General features: G+C 39.3%; 1 protein-coding gene across 2 annotated transcripts in view; it reads right to left on the bottom strand.

The window, feature by feature from the left end:
* map3k1 (mitogen-activated protein kinase kinase kinase 1, E3 ubiquitin protein ligase) overlaps positions 1–2,910 on the bottom strand; it is a 44,562-nt gene extending 41,652 nt beyond the window's left edge. For both annotated transcript variants that reach the window (XM_036529280.1, XM_036529281.1), the window contains exon 1: positions 2,420–2,910. In XM_036529280.1, the coding sequence (XP_036385173.1) occupies positions 2,420–2,910 (491 nt within the window). The remainder of the gene's footprint in view (positions 1–2,419) is intronic.
* Between the last annotated feature and the right edge of the window lie 15,207 nt (positions 2,911–18,117).

Raw genomic sequence — 18,117 nt, 5'->3', positions numbered from 1 at the left:
ACGCCACCCAATAAGTCATAGCTGCTGTTATATGCTCTTTTTTTAAATATAATTTAACACCATAACACCAGTAGCCTGTTTATAATGGACTTTTCTAAAAAAAAAAATAAGGAAACAATCTGTGTTGCCTATGTTATTAAGAAAAATTGGTAAGCTACTGCGTATAGAAGGACTTTGGGTCTGGAAAGTTTACTGCCATAACTGCTCATGTGTGAAGTAGGGTCAGTTGTTCGCTACCTTTGTGCTGAGAGGGGACACTGGTGATTTGCCTTATGCCATTTATCCAGGACAAGTAACACCACAATGGAATGCAGCTCTTTTTCCCTTCAACCCTTTCTCTTTCAACAGCCTATTCACCATTCATTATCTGTACAGTTCTAAAGCCAACATCTCATATTGCAACGAATTATCTGATTGCAGTCTTTCTTTTCTTAAAGATGTCACTCATGCCAACTGACTCTGTACTTTCTCACATAATGATGTTTGGTTATCTCTTCACTATACCCCAGTATACTGGCTTAGGAGGTGTTCTTTATGTAGAAGCTGAAATTGAGTCTGAGCATGTAACATTCCAGCAAATCTTGTTCTTGCTGATGACTGAGCATAAAAATACAATTGCCATTTGAATGCTACATCTGTCAACATTTACTGACTTCTGTTCATAAAGGCAAATAATTTCTGTCCCATCAATTTAAATCACCTACTCTTTCGAAACTAATAAAAAAGTATACAGTGAACATGTGTAAACATTGAAAGCCATTTTGAAGTTATTTAATAAACATACAAGGCATCAATAAATCAATTTCTCTTAATGATAACTGCAAACATTTGTTTCTTTCAAGCCTCTTAAAAATATTTTTCACAACACTATAGTAGTCTTATTTCAGCCAAAGGCACTGTGAAAACTCATCATTTGATGCCACAGTGTAGATCTCTGAACACATAAACTACATTATAGAAAATCAAACCAAAGTTTAACGGCTCTAATTGTTAAAATGGAGTAATGGAAGCTTAATTTCATGGACTAAGTTTGAAGACTCCTTCACTACTGCAGCTGTTTAGGCATATAAAAGTTCATGTAAATAAATATTCAAAATCTAGTCCTTTGTGGGGGGCTTAAATCAGGTGGATGTTTTAAAAGATGTTGTGAGCCTTTATTTTTGAAGAAGATTAATCATTCTGTAATCACAGACACGCTTAAGAAAGAGAGGAAGACTCACACTAGACAGCAGTGATCTCAGATACTATAATAATACATGCATGATCACCCTCGAAATTGAATCTCACAGAGTACCCAACGCGTATATTTGGTCTCCAAAGACTTGAAAAAACTCCCAGGGAATTTCGATAGGCACACACAAAAAGTGTAAACGTTCCACTCAGTTTCTAATACCTAGCAGTATGACTAGTAACGGCAAGGAAAGTCGCAGTCGACTTAATAATATCTGATATACACAATTGACATTTACGTGCCATCACATAACTGCCCAGATTAAACCATGAAATAATACAAACGATCAACGTGTTAACATGCAATTTCCCTGCCTTCCTTTCCTTTTATTGCCGCATAATCCATAGGAATCTTAAACACGACACCATTTTGATCCAAGATTTTTTTTTTTACAGTTTTGCCTGCTTTATTTTCCGACGCTATAATCTAGAAGCAGCCAAACTAAGCAGTTCAGGGAAATGGCCCTGAGAGAGTTCATGTAAGTGACCAGTTTTAAATGTAAACATGGTTTTAATAAAAGCAGTGCGTTTGATCTTGTAAAAGGCCAGTGAAAGCAAAAATTATGTACAAAACTCATCTAATAACAAAAACGTTATTGGACTGATTATGATAAGGCATGATATTTAAATGTCATGGAAGGTTATTCGTTTTTACTCATATAGCAACTGTTTTCCATAAATGTATTAACTGACGCAGTAACTCCTAATCTTATTTATAACGATAAATCAGATAAATTATATACCGGACGATCCACTTCTGAGCACAAAATCTCGTTCATGATTATTTTAAGAATAATATTTTCACGCCTGCATGGCTCCGTTTTTTGTAGAAGCTGAAGCTATAGGGAAATCGTTTTAAAAGCAAGACACTTCACTGCATTTCAGTTTAAACCACCACACAGTTAGACACCAACTGCTCCAACAGTTCTCCACATTTTGGAAGTTGGAGAAAGTTTGCATTACTGGGAATGAAATGTATAATCCACTTCTCTCACCCGTTTTCAAAGATCGACTGTTAACCATGATACTAATACTACATAGTTATCAAGCTGCTGCAGCTGCAAAGTTACTAGTAGATAACAAGTTAGAAGTAACAAATCCAAATCAATTTCGGAAAGACACAAAATGCGTGATCAAAGGGCAACAGTCTAACAGCGCCAAAAAATTGATTACTGCAAAGTAATCTTACCTATTTTGTGTGGCGATTACTTCCACAGAAGTTCCGCTGGCACCATAATCGACACCGAGATGGTCGCTGCTGTTTTTAAAAGTATTCAACAATTCCTGAGCGGCTATAGATAAACTATTACTCGTATTGTCTGAAAGCGGGTGATCGGTTATTGAGTTGCTCTGTTGAATGTGGCGAGATTGTTGCAGCAGGGTCGCCGGAACTGCACCAGGCGATGAAACGGACAAGAAGTGCAGCTGCGCTGATATCGGAGGCGTCCCGGTCTCTGGCGATAGGAGCAGCGACTCAGGTTTATCCAGATCCACACTTCTCACTTTCCGCAGGTCTTTACGTCTCCATTGCGCGTTTTCCCCGCTCCTGCTCTTCGCCGTGCCGGGACTGCTAGGAAGACCAGGGGAACCTGAATTGCCCTGAGAAGCGCTTCCAACATTTATGCCGTTATTCGACTCGGATATTCCCGACGACGAGGTCCGGCTCCCCGCCGTCGCCATTTTCTGTCCCGGAGTTTATCACTTATTAGCCTCTATGGAGGAGGGAGTGGATGGAATTGGGGGAGGGGCAGAGGGGAGGAGCGAGAGAGCCTGGTAGTGTTTACATATGACCGCAAACAGCGCAAATTAAGACACGTGTTTTGCGTAGATTTTTCATAAGTGACTGATCGAAAGGGGGACTGTTGTAAGTTATGTTATAAATGATCAGATGTCACCTCACAGCAGTACACCATTAGTACGTTAAAAAGTTACTTTGTCTCCCCACAGCTAAAGATGGATGTTAACAGTCATTCATTTTGCATTTTTATTTTGCAGCTATTCTGCAGGTATTTTGCCGGTAGTCAGTCGAAAAATACATCTGAACTATCACTAGTTCGCAAACCTGAGCAAATAAAAGTTGGCATATAAAGAGTATTGCTCTGGAAGGTTCTGCTGTTACAATGTGTAAAATCACAGGAGACCCACAATCATTCTGCGTATTGCCATATAGGTTTAATATGTAAGAGGCAGCGGTGTTGCATAGTGGCAAACAGCAGGTCTCATAACTGAAAGGGCGCTGGTTTGATTCCCCGCTGAGGTGCTGTTGCTGTACCCTTGGGAAAGGTTGCCTCAGTAAATACCCAGCAGTATGGATAACATGTAAAAACTCTAACTTCTTTAACTTACTCCAGATATGAGCACCTGCATAAATTTTATGTAAAAGAAACACCAGAAAAGAAAACAGAACTTCATGATTGCTGATTTTTAAGTTTAAGGCATTATTGAGAGCATGTAATACACAGGAGCTGATTTGTCTGTGTCTGGATCAAGATGGAGTTTGGATGCAAGTTGTTCTCACATACAGTCAAAATGCTGCTTCTTGAAAATAGGGAGGTGTGTGTTGAGTTGTGCAGCTGTCATTTTGTCCACATGACACTGTTGGTGCTGTACTGATGGAAGCTCATTTCAAAGACAAAGAGAGTAAAATAACTTGTGATTGTAACCATGGGATTCTGAGAGGAATAAAGGTTCTACCTTCCATATTACTCTTTAAGTAGCCTTTGATATACAGCTCTGCAATCCACTGTGACCTTCCAAAGCAGGAAAGTTTCAGCCATAGTTCATTCTTATGGCCATGTGTAAGTTAGTTTTGCTTCCATAAATGGCTATTCGTTTCTTCTGAAATATAAGGAATGTTGTGTTTCATCATTAACATGTGTTGACCCCCCCACCCCCCAGGATTGTAATAATTACAGTAATTAGTTTATTAAAGCAAAATACTAAATTTTGGCTCAAGCCAAGCCCCCCTCCCCAAAGTTAGTCCTCATGCCCAGTTCAGTGTGTTCCCCTTTTTCTGGGACAGCCGTTGGTCTGGGCAGAATGTCAGCTTTGTGAACCTGCAAATTACATGTTCCCCTGAATAGATCAATCTTTTGTTATTCACGTTATATAATGGGTCTTAATGTCCTGAAAAGACCTGAAGAGAATATGCAACTGTATTAAAAACAATAAGGAATAAACCATGGATGCATGAATACATATGCCAGAATCTTTCTGGGTAAAACAATGCCAGAGAAAACACTGTATTGTTGCACTTGTTATTAATAGTGGCTTATACAATTGAGTCAACAAGTCTGAAAATATGGGGAAATGGATATCAACATTCAAAACAGAAGCGTGCTTAATTTCTGTGTTTTGAAATTGCTTGCTATCAGATTTGACACAGATAAGAAATTAATTGCAGTAGAGCAGCAGTAACTGAAAGTTGGTTTGACAGTGGACTCAATGTTGTTGTAAGGATGTTACAGTTATTCATAGATTACTGATGGTTTATACAATTACAGTATGTGCCACATGATATACCTTGTACCTGTATTTGTCCTAGTGGGTTTGAAAGAGTAATCTCTAGGGCTCAGCCCAAAACTAGTTCATATTACCCCAGAAGGGATGGCAACTCTTCACTCGTTATGACAGATGAATTTCACTCTATCACAAAGACTTGAAAACACGGACTTTCAGAAGTTACAAACCTGTTGGACAAGTTAGAGGGCTGTATTGATTCGTAAGTGGTGCCTTTGTCAAGTTTGTGTTTTGTGTGGAGAACTAAATACCCAGGAGGGAAGTTACCTGAGCTCAGGTATTGATGAGGCAAAAGCTTTGACACACCAAAGAGCTGTCTGCACTGTCCATCAGACCCTACAGGAGTTAGGATAGAGCTCCCATTGGAGCTCCATTACCACATTTTTCTGTGCTTTGAAATGTATACTTCTAAAGGCACTGTTCTCTACCACCACCTCAGCAATACATTTTGAAGGATCTTATGTACATTGCGCTGGATATCCAGGTAATGAAAACTGCCTTTTTCAAAGACAACACAAATGATGAATACACCAAGATGATACTGCCCAGTTTATTTCTTGACCAAATATGACAAATAAGCAAACATTAAATTGTAATTCATCAGTCAATTAAAAAAGAATCATAACTCAGAGATTTTTTGCAACACAATACAGAGAAATGTCTGTAACTAATATATTAATTGCATTTTTCATTTCCAGTTTTTTATATTTTAGTGTCAAATAAGAACTCCTGCAATAAAATCAGCACACATCAGTGGCGTCGTTGGGTCCAATCATTCGGGGCTATATCCCTGAATATTTTAAGCCTAGCCCCGAATATTTTGGGTCTGAAAAAGGAGGTGTTTATAGCAACACAACAGACAGACTGTGTAACAGAGCAGAACTTGACTTGCAGCGTCCGAAGGTGTGATAATATTTATTTATTATAAAGGCAGATATAACGTCCCCAACCTACCAATGCGGATCTCCCTTCAAAAAAAAAAAGACAAGCCCCAGGCAAACTTGACTTAGCCCCGGATCTTTTCAATAGCAAGAAACGTCCCTGGCACATATATATTACTAATAATACTACCAGCTAATAATACCAGCTTAGCATTCTGTGTGGTCAACTTTGTGGTCTTTCGCAAATGTATGAACTAAAGTACCAAGAACAGTTAGTGTAGAATATACATCTCTTCAAGGCACTTTCAACAGTAACAAGCAATAGAAATATCTTATTTCTAAATGTTTATGTTGCCTCGTGAAAATAGAACACTATTAAGTTTAGCAATGTCCCAATTCAGAAAAGTTATATGTCGTTTGTGAGACAGGATTGTTTACCATTCCTAATGAAACATTGGACCTTTTAATCCAAGTCACCTGCAGTATTTTAAAATAAACATTAGGACTGTAAAACATCTTCATGTGCTTCAGCACACTCCAGCTATACCGCAAACTGCTGTAAAACTATCTACAGCAGATAATATATGATAAACAAATGACAGTATTAGTATAATGCCTTTTTAATGTATTACATCCCATAAACAACATTTTACTTCATGTTTAAGGGCCTGGTGGTCTATGTGATTTGCACACACAGGGTGTTATGCACACACATGTGTATGCATGTGTCTGTGTCTTTGTGCCTGAGAACTCTTAGGACTAGAGTCTGGTAAACTGAGACCTACAAAGTACAAAATCCAGGCCAAAATTAATTACCCTACCTCAGCTAAGTGTGACCACACATTAATACAGAAAAGTACAGAGTATCATGCCTTTAGATAAAAAGTCAGTTAAAAGTCAATATTCTGCTTAATTTTCTACCATCTATCACATAGCTTTGGGAGATTTTGATGCAAGACTGAGATAATATTTGAGCCCTGAGATGCCAATTCAGCAAAAAAAGTGGACTTGCATAGAAAACAGCAGTGGAACAAGCCCTTCATTTACTTCAAGCTAATGAATAGAAAACAGCAGAAGGAGAGCCTACAGCCCAGGGCCACCAGAAAACCCAATTTCCTGTCAATGTGGATCCAATCTATCACTAAGCGCTATTCTTAGCCATGCAAGCTTCCTGGAGCTTCCTTCTTACGTGGAGCTGTATGTGTTACTTGTGCTTCCTTCCTCATGACACTTTAGATTAGGAGCAAAGAGCTTTTTGTCCAGTCGATACATAAATGAACTCATCACATTATCAAATCACTTTCCGTGTTTTAATTTTCTGATAAGAAAAGTATATACTTTTTTGTTATTTCTTGCTGTATTAAAAGAGAAGTAAATGTGATGAGTCATTCGTTTGTTGATTTTCTTTTGATAAATAATTCTATTCTTAATTCCCTTTTAGATTAGAATGCAAACGTACAAACTCCAGAAAGGTACTAAAGAGGATTACTGAAGGATCACTTGGCTTGCCCGAACCAGAGGACTGGAGTCCTTGCTCTTATTGTCAGGAGATGAATTGCCAAGCCAACGACACTGAAAAAAGGTCAATGACAGACTGCGAAGAATTCACAAGGTTGACAGTGTTACAGGAATGCCACGCATTACTGCAATCCGCTGTTGAAAATAAGTCCTGGCCTTTTACATGTCTCCCAGCTACATGAGGCTTTTAAGTGGCTCTAACACAGGTTGAGAAATGGGTGGCACTGTAACCCCCTTACGGTCACCTCCACACTCTCTACTACGCACACCCAACGAACAATAGAAAAGCCTCAACAAAAGACATAATTCTCTTGAATGACCTTCCCCTTTCCCTGCAAAATGTTTATGCGTTCATATACACAATTTCCTCTATTTAAAAGGTTCAACTGCAATGTACAATTGTTAGCGCAAGGCAAAGCTGGATCAAAGGTGTCATATTGCAAACAGCGAAATCCACATAGTGTGGTGATTGGAGGTGGAGCTCGGCCCCAATTCCAGCAGCATAGCTGACATTTAATGGGCGGGCTTGTTGACCCGTCTGCAATTCTGTTGTCTGGATTCCTTTGTCAGGTTTGTTTCCTGTGACAAGTATATCATCAAGCTTTGAGGCTGCTGAAACAGTACGGAAGATGTGGGTCACAATTTGCAATATGGGTTCGCTCCTCAGTTAGAACTTTTATGCAGTCATCAGGCTTGACAACTTTGACAATTTTTGCATGCAATAAAGATACAAACATTTCTCTCATCTTGCTCTTTCCCAGCTCATCTGCACTCAGATTAATCACAAATTCATCTTGGACAGGCATCCCAGAAAACAGTTTGTCTGTTATAGATCAGCCAGAAGAAAGAATTAAATAAAACAGACAGGGAAAACATACTGAAATAAACACTGTTCCATTTTCCTTTGTAGGAGCTGACACATGGTGTTTATATATAGCAAAACGCCAAGAATAAACTCTGGAATATGACTTGAATATCACTTGATTTGCATAGGTTTCAAAGTGAGGATATTTAAAAGTATTTTAATCAAGCAATGTCCTTTGTGTATCAGAACAAGTTGTGATTTCCTTTATTATTTCTAAACTCTTCCAGTGTAAGTGGACAAGTTCTTTGTAAGTAATATTGTGCCAATAATATCTTTAGTTTAGCATACCATTCTAATAAACAAATAGCACATGCTCATAGTAGAAAGTAACAGTCGGCATAAGAATATTTGTTTTGGTACATTCCATGTCTTTCTAGGGGTTATAAGGCTAATTCTCTGCCTTTACTTTCTGCATCATAATGTCAGAGATCTTGTCCTTCATGGCTTTCCCTAAGTTGATCTATGTCCTTCTAAAATATGTAAATAAAAGTTAACACACAAAAACATCAACTGTAGTTCTTGAAAAAATTGTCCACATTATTGAGCCTATATTTAACACCATGGGATGCATTTAGTATCAACAAGCATAAGCTGGTGCGTAATTTTGGGCCTCAAAACTCATGCAAAAGGGCAACGTACCCAAGATCAGAGAACAGACTTCAAAGGTGACTCAGCAGACCTCAGTTGAGATTGTTGAGTTTTCCATCACAATCAGCGACACTGATGACACGCTGCACTAACCATGTGGCATCAGCATTAGCATGAGGAAGGCATAAGCAAAATGGGGAGGAAGCAGAAGTTGTAAAAAGATACTGAAACCTTAAAGGCCATAAGCAGTATGTGAAAATTGTTACAGACCATGAAAATCTTAAATAAGACACCACCATCATATTTTATGTTAAAGACACAGAAACCTTCTAAAACATTTGAACAATGTTTGTGTGGACAATATAACAATAGTAACTATTCAATCAAAATCTTAAGTAATACTCCACCATCCTAGCCTTTGCATCATTTATGTATTAAATTAATCTTCTGGGCGGGAAAAACCCCAGGGGTCTCTTTGGGCAGCAAAAACCAGTACATTTTGGCATTTCAGATATGTTTTATAATTTTCATAGACTCCTCTAGAGGCCCCCTCTTCTCAAGAGGCTTTCCATGTGATTTGGCATTAATTTCACACTCTCACACTGCCTGACAACCATACAAATGCCATACCATCTGTGTATCCTATACATTCAATTTTCATGATGGCCTCTTGGTGATTGCTTTATGATGGCATTTAACTATGCACTGATTCTCCATAAAATTCAAACACCAAGTCTTCCATCCTATAAGAAACACACGCTGGGAACATTAAGCTCTTGCATGTGGGCACCAGCATCTGTAAGAATTGTTTTGGACCCCCGCCCAGAATGTGACAAGCACTCAGTTGAAAGCTGCTTTCTTGACCCCCCCCGCCAAACCCAGACACACATACACCCCCACAGAGCCTGGTAGGTGAATATCTCCAATAGTAACATTCCATAAGTCTAGGATTCTTGTTATTCACTTGTGATTCACTTATTCTATTTGGAATTTCATCTAAATGCTATGATGCTTTATTGTGATGGGACAGTAAGGCTTCATGAACACAAAAATAGTGGAGCTATCAAGTGCAACTCAGTGATTTGAAAGAATCATAGTGCCTTAGTACCAAAAGTCTTCTGATTGGTCCAAACAATGAGACTGACAGCAGATGGTAGCTCCACCCATTATTGCATTCATGATGCCTCACTCCCCCATCATTAGCACATTGCCCTCAACTTAAAATGAAGCTGTTATTTCATTTTATAGACTCTAACAAATCATTGTAAGTTTGGCGGACACCAAAATGCAATTCTTAAAAATTCACTTGCTTAAATTCATCAATCAACATTAATGACAACATGCCATAGTCAAATTGAGGACTTATCTCCAGAATAGTCACTCATCCTCTTCTACTTCATTGTTGGAATGGAGACCTGAAATGAAATGTACACTGCTCTGTAAGACCTTTCATCAAATGCCCACTGAATAATTCTAGTTTTAGAACATACTTGACTCTCATATGCACTTGGAGGGGCATGAGCTGACAGTGACAACATATTATTAACAAGTTATTCTGGTGACAAGACAACATTGCTGATTCCCAGATTCATACCGCTTAAAGCTGGGAAGCAGTATGATCAGTTTGATTATAACAAAAATAAAAATGCAGCAGTTAAGATCTGCCAATAAACTGATTATGAATGATGGTGGTGTGCTTTGTATTTGGTAAAAAAAAATCAAGATTTCCTGTGTAATGCTCTGTTGCTTTGATAGGTGTTCATCACAGAGTTTTCTGTCACCTTTCTCCTCTGTTCTCAAACATTCTGCTTGTGAGTTCCTTATCAACAAGGGTTCCATTGTGCCTTATAAAGGGTGCCACAGTTGCTGACATGCTGAACACCATGTGCAGTCTTGAGAGTAACCCAATGCATACCTTGAGACCACTCTGAAGCTCTTATGAGTAATCTGCTTGCTGCTCTCAAAAGTCACCTTCATCGAACTGCTTTTCCCCAACCAGCTGAGAGATCCGCTCTGAACCTCATCTGCCAAAAGGCCTCTGGCCTCAGTCCTCTATATAGGGCTGGGACTAAGCCCTATGGAGACAGCGACACTTCACGTGGCTGTGGGATCAGATTATCAAGTTTCATTGCCTATTTTTGGCCGCTGCTGTAATATAAAAACCCATGCCAAGTGGCAAGTACTTGGATCCGATAATTAAACTACAGTTAATAGAGGCGGGATGCCTCTGAGCCCGTATCTGGTGTAGGGTCTGGGCTGTGGGGTTCATGTTGTCTCCCGGAACTCTGGTGACGTTAAAAATCCACAGGACCTGGGACTCTCTGATAATGTTTGTGACCACTTTGCTCTCCTGTTTCAAAATTTGCAATAACCCATGCCTGTATTTCACACAATGACACAACAGCCAGTGGACAAAATGACCCCCTTCTCATAGACAGTTATGGTACATAGGGTTAACAATTAATGGTGATTCTATCTGAATGAGGTCTCTTTTAACACATGCAGGCCTATTTCCAAATTGGAATCCTCGTTCATGAGACTCAGATAGCATATCGCATTACTCTCTCCAGCACTTTCACTTCCAGAAAGGGGGGTCTCTGTAGGTCAAAGTTTACAGGGATAACTTCCCTTTTTTATCCTCTCTAAATGCTGGCATGTTTTCGCCACTAGTTAAAAGGCTCAGATGAAGCTGATGCCGAAACAAAGCTGGTAACTGAGGATACTGAATGTTTTCAGTTTGTGTTCATGCCGCTGGCTATCACTCGGGTCACCTCAGCGTGACAGTGATTTAATTCCAGAGCTTAATATTTAATTTAATACATCAAACAAGAAAGTAACATCCACTACTTCTTCCAATCCTATACTTTCCTGTCCCAGCTAACAAACACAGACAAGTCCAATTTTTCTTAATTACTAAAACAACATACCACTAATTTCAGTCATTTTTAGCTAATGTCAGATAATTATAATTGCATTACAGTATTTGTATAGTATGCTTTTTAAGACAGGATCATATTTTATCTGTGTGTGTGTGTGTGTGTGTTTGTGTTTGTGTGTGCGTTTTTGCGCATGTGTCTGAGAGAGAGAGGTTATTTTTGCAGCAAACGAACATGACCTCATGAGTTTATAACTGTCTAAACTCCACCCAGATGAAATGGGAGGCAAATTAGCCATTATATTACCTGAGTTTGAAAAGCAAACCTTACACTATATTTTCACAACACAGAATGCTGAAACATCACAGATAAACAATGCAAAAACTCATTTCCACAAAATGGTGAGGATACGTCAAGGGCTGGCACAAGACTGCGATGAGGAATACGTGATCCGTGCAGCAACACAGGGGGTCTTTAATCATTTATGGACCCAATTACCATGGAAACAGCACACCCACATATACAGCGAACATGTTGCAACCATACTTTACTGTTTATCTCTGGGGTTGAAGTTTGATTTTCTTGAAAATCATAGATTGTTTTACAACTGGTATGTAAAAGAAGAAAAAATAGATCCACATGTATATTTAAATGTATATCAATATAGTTAACAAAACATTGTGGTTTAGCTGTCAATAATCATAACCTCACAGATCAAGATGGCCCAAACACACTTCACTGCATCCCTACAAGTATTGCTGCGATCCAGATAATATAAAGGAGTCACACAAAGAAACAGGACTTTTTCAACTCAGCAGTGGGGAACAGAGCTAACGTCCATAATAGCATATTGTGTAGTCTGCACCACGCCACAGGAAACTGCAGAGATTCCTAAGAGTTCAAGAGGATTCATACGTCTGAGTCTGCAGAGGCCAAATGTTTTCGTCCTGACCTTTTTGGAAAGATATTCAAAACAATAAGAATAGCCTCCTTCATCCTGTCAGAGTTCCTCTGATTAAAGCCAAGCGTATTCAATGCTGGTATTGAATGTCTGATTTGCTGCAGAACTGTCTCTGGGCTGTCTCTGTAATGTGCACGAGCTGGATCACCTTTATCAGCTATTGTGTCCGAGCGGTCTTCCAGCCCTCGCCCTCGAGAGCAACTGCAGCAGTGGTTCACCACAATTGCAGTAGTGTATAAAATGACACTGGAGACATTTAACACCTCGTTTTAATTTTATACTGCTTACGCTGTTTGATATTGAATGGCTTATCACTGGAGCATGCTCAGCAGCATTTTATTGTAAGCACCTACTGTATGCATACTGGCTCTGTTCAAACATTAAACAAACAAGGGCCAAATCCAACAGGAAGAACAGAGTAGCATTTTTAAGATACTCATCACTGGCATTTGATTTGGCCAGTCTCAGCTGTAGTTTATATGATGTGTCCAGACTTCCCAGAACAATCACACATGGGTAGATGAAGGAAATAAAAACAAATCACTAAACCAAGGCAGTATGCATTCTCTCATCATCCTACGTCACAGGACGTCACCTCTGCGAAGAGAGTGGGACCTTTAGCTAACCCTGCTGCCTGATACAGACCACATCGATGACTTAGCTGGTTTGCACTGGAAACATAGAGATAAATACTGTAGGAATTATAAATAAAAAGACCGGTGCAGATCTTCCACTGTTAGCGATAGCATTCAACACTGAGTTAAACATCAGCTCGCACACTGCAATGTGTGTATATGTGCTACAGAATGTAAATGAAAACTGCTGTGCTATGAACCACTGCTTCAACCGGCTTCAAAAGACAGAGGAGTGCTCTTGGGCCAGTGTCGGTACCAGTCCTGCCTAATTCATGTTAAATAATCTGTACTTACTTACATTGTTTACCCAACTAAACAGTGCAGCAGGGTGAATGAAGAGTTGAAAAGCTATACTATGTACCAACATATAAGCAGGCCTTTACTTCACAGCCTCACAGCTTCAGTGAATTCATATTGAATATAATCTTTCACTGAAATAACAGAGACACTTGAATAAATGAATTTGGTTTTCTGTTATCTGAAAACAATGCTATTTCAGAAAATCCCAGCTGTTTTTAGTCTAACATTAGATGCTTGTTGATAGGGCAACACCATGAGGTTAACTACTGACATAGAAACATGAAATAAGACCCAACATTTAATATTTCACTTATTAATTTCAGGGGAGGAATGTGGTCAACTTGATTCATAATGCATCTCAATCTGATTATACAACTTTGCAGAAACACGCGATGTAGGTTTTCTTCTCCTGGCTGTGTGTCCATGTACATGTGTGAATACATGGATGTGTGTCCATGTGTATGTGTGTGTGCTTGAGTGTGTGCGTATTGGTTGAAAAGACTTCCTTCATTGTCAGCTGCAGGCGTGGATGCAACAACACCAAAAGCTGTACAGGAAACAATAGACTTATTCAAAAGAAGCTGTGCTAGGATGCCACCATAAACATGCATATTCCCTTATGGACTGTTAGTGCCATTGTAAGCTGGCTTTTTAAGCAGCAAGAGGGGAGGAAGCCAACACCATCTTCATCAGAAAATCAAAGAACGGGAGCTTCCATTCAAAAACATCTGAACTGATATCAAGAAATGAAAGGTATGGAGCTCAGAGTAATTCACAGTGACAGGATGCATATATTGCATGAACATATAGGCAAAAAAAATCCATTTAAAAAAATATTAATCTGATGTTATGTGATAAAACGAGAATGATAATATGTATCCAATGTGATTCACACCCCTAATTCACTCATTACTTGTCAGCAGTTTTTCTTCGAAAGACACTCTCCCTCCCCAAAATTTTTGCACTCCAGAAATCCGACAGTCAACGGGAGCTCATTGAGGGCCTCGAATACACCTTTCCAGAGGATCTGCACGGGTACAATAACTCCATTTAATCCAGGGAGAGATTAGATCGCAGCTCTCCCGCTCAGACTTTTCCTCTCATTGAATGTGAACAATGGAATCTCTCCACCAAGTCGTTTCCTGTCTTTACTCTGACATGGAAGTGGATATTTTTCTCTGATTTTTTTTCCAAAACACAGCTTCAAAAACATATCTGCCTTTAATGCACGTGTTTTGCTGTGGCTTCTTTCCCTTTTTACACACAGCACCAGAGGAAAAACTTGAAGAGCCCTTAAATCTTGTTGAGCGCTGTCTCTCGGGGAGACCCCTTTACCCCGCTCTAAAACACAAAATTCTTACAGCGCAAATTCTCTCACTCCTGATTTTACAGCCACACTCGCCTTCTGCATATTAAATGAGAGCACTACGTCCACACTTTTAGCACACAATGTCAACGAGGTTCCCACTAGAATGATGCTGTAATAACAGCCCCATAGATCAGAGCAGGAGAGTCTCAGCTCCACCACGAGAGACCCAACCATGTTGAATGGTGACTCCACCATTAAATTAAGGACATATAAACCATATAATATAATATAATTTGGGTTGTATAGATGCTGTTCTTCAATTGAGAGTAAGGGGAGAGTTCATGTTTAATATTTGTTCCATAATGTTTTGCATTTTTTGGAAAATTTGTATTTTTCTGGAAAGGGCTGCCAACCTTTTGAGGTGTGTTTTTGTGACAATGGTTTTATAAAGTAAGTTTGGGCACATTGCTGTTATGTTCATTGTGGTAGGAAGCCGGTCAGTTCAAAGCAATTGTGACTTTAAGCAAAAATCGATCAGTGGCATTAAATACATCAAATGAATGTGACAAATTGTAGTAAGCCAATTAAAATGACTTTTTTCTTTTCTACAAGAAGCAGCACTCCCCATATAACGTGTGCCATCTTTGCCTCTATAAAAGTTTTGGAGAGAAAGCTGAACTGAGATAATAAACATAAAGTTTGTCTTCTCAAATGGTCACACCTGTATTTCCACTGCTGAACATCCTCCTGAAAATATGAATACTTCCTTTTCCTGGACTTTGTTTCCAGACCAAAGAGTAACTGTGCTTCTAATCTGCTCATCAAATGGTCTGTAACAGTTTCCTCCTCCCTTTTTTTCAAAAATTCATTTGGTTGTTCTCTTACTTGTATACACAACAGTTTTATTGCTGCTTGAAATTCATTTGAAGATTTTGGAAGAATGGTCCTTACAAGTCCAATCAAGCACTTCCCTTGTATTTTATTTTCTGATATAACAACCCGAGATGCTTTATTATTCTAGTGTATCATTATAGGATAGCAAGACATATTTTATAAAGAAAAGCAGAAGTAACATAAACGGCGTTATTGTAATATCTTTGAAAATCAGAAACTATTTATTGAAACATTAATGAACGCCATCTCTTACATCAGCAGTCCACCCTATCAATTGACAATAAATCCTTAAGTAGCAAAACAAACATACAAACACGCAGACACTTTTGGACATTTTCACAATAGCAATGATCATGAAAAAGAGCGATGCATCGCTCCGATCAATCGTTTTCTTTCAGGGAGGCTCAGCCTGCCTTTGTAGCTGTGAAGAGCTTTCCGGGCAGTTGCTTCCTGTTTCAGCTCTCCCCAGGGTCAGAGGTCAGAACGATGGCAGACAGTGCCTACTGCTTCACTCCGAAAACAATACCTTCTTTATATGTGCCAACTGCTGGAGCCAAAATGCACTGGCAAAAAAAGAAAAATCTGGAAATGTCCTGTCAGCAAAAATTGAAGAATACTGTCGAGTTCAGCTGGGGAACAAGTCAACAGATGGCACTTCACATACAATACTAAAAAGCATAACATTAATTCCTTATCATACTGCTGAAGGTACTTGACTGTAAAATACTAAAAAATGACTGTGCAAATGGTTAATCCGTACAGACATGGGAGTGTAAGTTAAACCAAATGTAGACATCTGCAAAACAATGAAATAATGTACTGATGTAATTCCAGGAAGCTGGGGGAATCATCTGCCAGTGCAGGCATTGTTGGGGTCCAGTGTCTCCCTCCAGGCAGTAATGTTCCCCTGTGGTAGGCAGGATGTGTGCAGAGTGACTTCTGGCTTTGCACAATCACCAAGTTCATTGATTGTAAAACTGTGGCCTGGGCAAGGTCTGTGGATCGTCTGCAGGCACCATCTGTTACGTTGAACATCCACTAACGAACGTGAGAAAAAGAACCATTTGAATTTATTACAGATGGCAGGCTTCCTTTCCATGTCCCTTGCATCCCCTCTCTGTCTGTAACTTCCTAGTGAAGCACCCTTAGTTATGTAAAAATAAAGCCCTTATCAAAAATGTTAATTGTAGTCAAATGTGCCGGTGAGAAGAGTCTTAGAATGTCTAATTAAAGTTTTGGCTGTGTACTCTTGACATTTGAGGCCATTGGTAAGTGTCATCTACTGATGTGTTTCGTTGAGATCCAATTGTTCAATCTATACAGAGTTATAACATCTGCTATAACATGTCACGTCAACATTTCACTTTATTGTACTCTCATATATGTACATATCTTGCCTTGATAACTGCCTTGCATGAATCATACTTACTTCACACATCAAGAGTACACCATGCATAAAGTATTGCACAATGATATAGCACTGCCACTATATTTCATTATTTAATCCTATCACTGCTGTTCTTTTGAAAGGAATATATCTGCTGTTGTTAACTTTTGCTCAAATATATAAAGATTAATTGTTCCAAGGATCAAAACACGGGAAAATCCCACCCATCTCTGATGAGAGGAAGGAGGGGGTTTCTCTGCAGCTAAAATAACACCTCTGATCACCACGGTTGCCAAGAAAAACTGCAAAGCCTTCTCTTCACAGCAGAACAATACAGGAAGAATGTGTTAACTGGCTTTTCTTTTTCCACACACTCGCACTTTCCCAATCTCACCTCTTGGGAGTCAGATTTCCTTCTCAAAATTCTCGGTCCCATGGATGCGATCTTAATCGCTGACTTTGGAAGAAAAACAATGACTGCTGTGTATGATCGCTGCTTATGGCAAACGGACTATCTCAGGAGCTCAACACCAAGCCCTGGTAGACCTCCCAAAACCCTGTGTACCCCTGCTGGTGTTTGGCTCTGCTATGTCCTGTCTTGGTTGTATGCGTGTCAACATCACAAGGGGTGTAAATGCATTACGAGATGTAGCATGCAAATTGTACCTATGGTTCAACAAAATAGGTAAAACAGAGATGCCATAGCAGGCATACTAGTGATCCTTGTACTGGGGCTACACCCCCACCCACCCTTACAGAGTAAGAGACCCCACTAGGCCAAGGTAGGTGCAATGTTATGAGGTGAAATGTTATACGACATGAGTCAGGCATTTTGCATGCTGCAGTATACGTGAGAAAGAGTGTGAACATTGCAATGCTAATGCACAATACCAGACTGTCGCATCATGGGCCTTGCACACTACCAGAGTCTAGACTTAAGACCTGGGAAGGGTCATAGCTGCTCATGCAATAAGTTTCAGCTGAACTGTTTTAAAAATATGCCATTGCAACACAATATAATACAAAACAGATTTATGTAACATCTTTATTCTCTGTAGCACCTCTAGGGAATTTTCATGCATGAGTCAAATGCTGGCCTGAAAAGATGGGCCTTGAGCCAAGATTTAAAAAAAAACATCTCTAGAGTCTGACTG

The sequence above is a fragment of the Megalops cyprinoides genome, chromosome 5 (genome assembly GCF_013368585.1).
Source record: "Megalops cyprinoides isolate fMegCyp1 chromosome 5, fMegCyp1.pri, whole genome shotgun sequence".
NCBI classification, from domain to species: Eukaryota; Metazoa; Chordata; class Actinopteri; order Elopiformes; family Megalopidae; genus Megalops; species Megalops cyprinoides.
Note: the sequence above shows the minus strand (reverse complement) of the source record. Positions and strands in the feature narration are given on the sequence as shown.